This window comes from Corvus brachyrhynchos, unplaced genomic scaffold (assembly GCF_000691975.1).
Source record: "Corvus brachyrhynchos isolate BGI_N302 unplaced genomic scaffold, ASM69197v1 C12147370, whole genome shotgun sequence".
NCBI classification, from domain to species: Eukaryota; Metazoa; Chordata; class Aves; order Passeriformes; family Corvidae; genus Corvus; species Corvus brachyrhynchos.
Window position 1 is genome coordinate 1 of NW_008245982.1, and position 3003 is coordinate 3003.

The 3003-nt window shown below is 42.8% G+C and overlaps 1 protein-coding gene across 1 annotated transcript; it reads right to left on the reverse strand.

The window, feature by feature from the left end:
- Positions 1-145: 145 nt before the first annotated feature.
- LOC108449451 (putative uncharacterized protein encoded by LINC00614) lies at positions 146-2944 on the reverse strand. Its single transcript, XM_017745382.1, has 3 exons — positions 2434-2944; positions 1551-1704; positions 146-632 (listed from the first exon to the last, which is right to left on the reverse strand). The coding sequence occupies exons 1-3, from the start codon at positions 2546-2548 to the stop codon at positions 368-370; spliced, it is 534 nt and encodes a 177-aa protein (XP_017600871.1). The 5' UTR covers positions 2549-2944; the 3' UTR covers positions 146-367.
- Between the last annotated feature and the right edge of the window lie 59 nt (positions 2945-3003).

The window sequence follows — 3003 nt, forward strand, 5'->3', positions numbered from 1 at the left end:
CCTCTTTATCCACAACCCGCTGCCATGTGCTGATATAGCAGGTCAGTGACCAACATTCCAATTTCCATGCCAAGTGTGTAATTTATTAATAAAACTTCTCCTGCAGACCTCATCATTTACGAATCTTGGGTGTTCCCTTCCCCTTAAGGGTGAAACGTCACAGCCTGGCTTGGGAGTATCTTTCCCAAGAAGGGCTGGGTTGGGGAGGCAGTTTTAACTCTTTCCTGCTTCACTTCAGTGTCTGAACACAGGAAGAAGAGCACCAAAAAGAGACACAGGAATTCTACCATGAACTCCCAGAGCCTCCTGGTAATTCTTACCAAAAGTAACCAGTAGTGCCATAGCACAGTAGCCTTAGATCTCCAGGCTAGATCCAGCCTAGATCCAGCCTAGATAACATGGAAAGGTTATGAAGGAGTGCTCCAATCTTTGTGAGGTTTTCTTTTCTTTGCTGTGAAAGTTTCATCTTACCAATAAAAACACCTGTTCTGGTGCCACTGACAGATTCTACAGGAACTCCTGCATCCTCCAGGGCTTTGTATGTGCACTCTATCAGTAACTTCTGCTGTGGGTCCATGCGTTCAGCTTCCATATTATTAATCCCAAAGAGGTGGTTGTCAAATGAATTAAATCTGAAATGCACAGACCAGAATATGATATGACATACGTATAGAAGATGCTTTTACTTCTAGACTCACAGTAAGCATTTTTTGCAATGAAAAGCAGAGCAGTAACTGGTGTTTAGGCCACAGGTCCCATTTCCGAAATTCAGAAGAAAATGTTTATAAACCAAAGATGTTTCATGTCCCACCACAAAATAGGTCATTTTATCAATGATTCTGCATTTCAGAGGTAAGAGCTCGCTCCTACCCATTTTTATTCTTATAGTTATTGCACTAGTACCAACTGGATTCCTCAGATCATGAAATGTGCAGAATGAGACTCCCTCTGCTGTAATGTGGTCATGGCCAACGAGTTATAAACAAATATTGTTTTCTACATCATTTTAAGCCAATACAGACCAATGCTTCACAATTTAAAACCAAAAGGTAGAGGATCAGCTCAGGTGTTTTCAAGGGATACCCATGCTTCTCCAACAATATATTCAAAATACTTTCAGTGGGTGTATGTGTGTGTTTGTCTTTAAAAGCACCTTCAAAATTGGCCCATGCTTACAAAAGACCAAGTCCAAGTTCAATCTTGTGTCCCAAGATCAGGTTTGTATGGCCTTCTATCATCTCTTGATTTCAGAGCAGGATTCAACAGCTAACATGGGACTAAGCAGTAAATTAATTCTGGGTCCTGTGATTCAACCTGGCCAAGTATCAATCTCAGGAGACAATAACATTTCTTCTGTGCATGTCAATGTCTCCTTTGAATGAAGCTCTACAGCCTGAGGATTTAAGGTGAATGTGGAATTCAAATAACAGACACTTATGCTGACCTTAATCTGTAATCTGCTATTCTTCACACTGGTCACAGCCCCTGAACAGCTGTACCCATATCTAAGTACCACACAAACCAGAGGTGCAACAGGGTAACACACTCACTCATCGAGAAGAGCAGCTCGTGTTGTACATATTTTTCCTGGCTTGTTATCATCTGGATCATACCATTCCTTGGCATTAAATCTCTCGGGGGGGATTTCTACCGTGCAGTTTTTGCCTTCCTCCAGGACTTTCCAGAAATTGTCAATTCCATCTCCTGTTGTACAGGTTTTTAAAACAGATTAAATTATGCACTCCCCCTCCCCGTGCAGGCTCAGAAATGCACAATCAGCTACAAGGACCTCCCACGTGTCAATCTAGAGCTGCTCAAGAAGACTTGCCACAGAAAGAAGTGATCAGTCTTTGGTGAGAGGAAAATGAAAAAGCATCACTGATGTCCTCACTGCTTGTCTAAAAGCAAAGGAGCCCCACAAAATCCTTAACCACCTTCTCTCCCCATTTCCCTACCATCTCACTGCATCTATTCTACATACGGTAATAAAGCAAGAAGCTTTCTTGGAGGAAAACCCAACCAGTTTATGGTACAGGCAAAGCTGATGGTAATGTCCAGCCCCTGGTCTGTCCTGTCCCTAGGCATGCAGAGTCCTGTAACAATGCACAATCACCCAGCCAGTGAACACGCAGAAAGTTCAAATCACCCCAGACCCATCCAGCTCCTTTGTATGAGTTTCGTGTGCAGCTCAATGCCCTGCCCACAGCCAGCACTGCAGCTTCTTCTGTCTGTCTGTCTGTCTGTCTGTCAGCAGACAGGTTCAAACCAATTCGTTTCCACCACAGCACCGCCTTTCAAAAAGATCCCACAAGCAGCAAAGCAACAGATTCTGCTAGGGGAAAAACATGGTGTTTTCCTCCATTTCAACATTAATAAAAGACTCTGCTTTTCAATGTCCACTCAGAGCCTGCTTTGCTTTTACCCCCGACTCACCTCCGGGAAAGTTGCATCCTATTCCAACAACAGCAACTTCCTCTGCAGTCTCAATCTCCATCTCCTGGGCTGCACAAGACAGGAGTAGTGTCAGTCCAGTCAAACAATTATGCATTTACCTTTACATAAATACTCGGTTAAAAGGTGAACTTCCCACAAACACACAAACTTGTTCGAAACTTGATTAATCTTGAATCTTGTACTGTTGGTTCTGACGACAAACGACACTTCCCACAAGTGACCTGAGCTGGACTATGTTTTTCCTCTTGTCTCTACTTTTAGAGGAAAATCCCCATTTAGTTCCCCAAACTCTCTCATGCACAGACACTTCCTTTTTACTTTTTAACCTCTGCTAACAAAAGGTGAATCTTTTCAACAAATTAGATGGCAAAGACAAGAATTCCCTTTGGGATCAAATTAAATACCCCAGTATAGAAGTGACAGATGATTTCTTTTTCCTTGATTCTGGGAAAGGAACTTGTCAGATGAGAATCAGTTCAATTGAACTAATTAGAACTCGCTAGGATGCCCACCTCTAAGCCCTGCAGTCCTCCTGGACTTCCTTCAACC

Excerpts from the sequence above, each read along its gene's own strand:
- LOC108449451 (XM_017745382.1), bottom strand. The coding sequence starts at position 2,548 with ATGCATAATTGTTTGACTGGACTGACACTACTCCTGTCTTGTGCAGCC. Across the intron at positions 1,705-2,433 it reads AGGATGCAACTTTCCCGGAG|GAGATGGAATTGACAATTTC; the intron begins GTGAGTCGGGGG and ends CCTGTACAACAG. Across the intron at positions 633-1,550 it reads CGAGCTGCTCTTCTCGATGA|ATTTAATTCATTTGACAACC; the intron begins GTGAGTGTGTTA and ends TGTGCATTTCAG.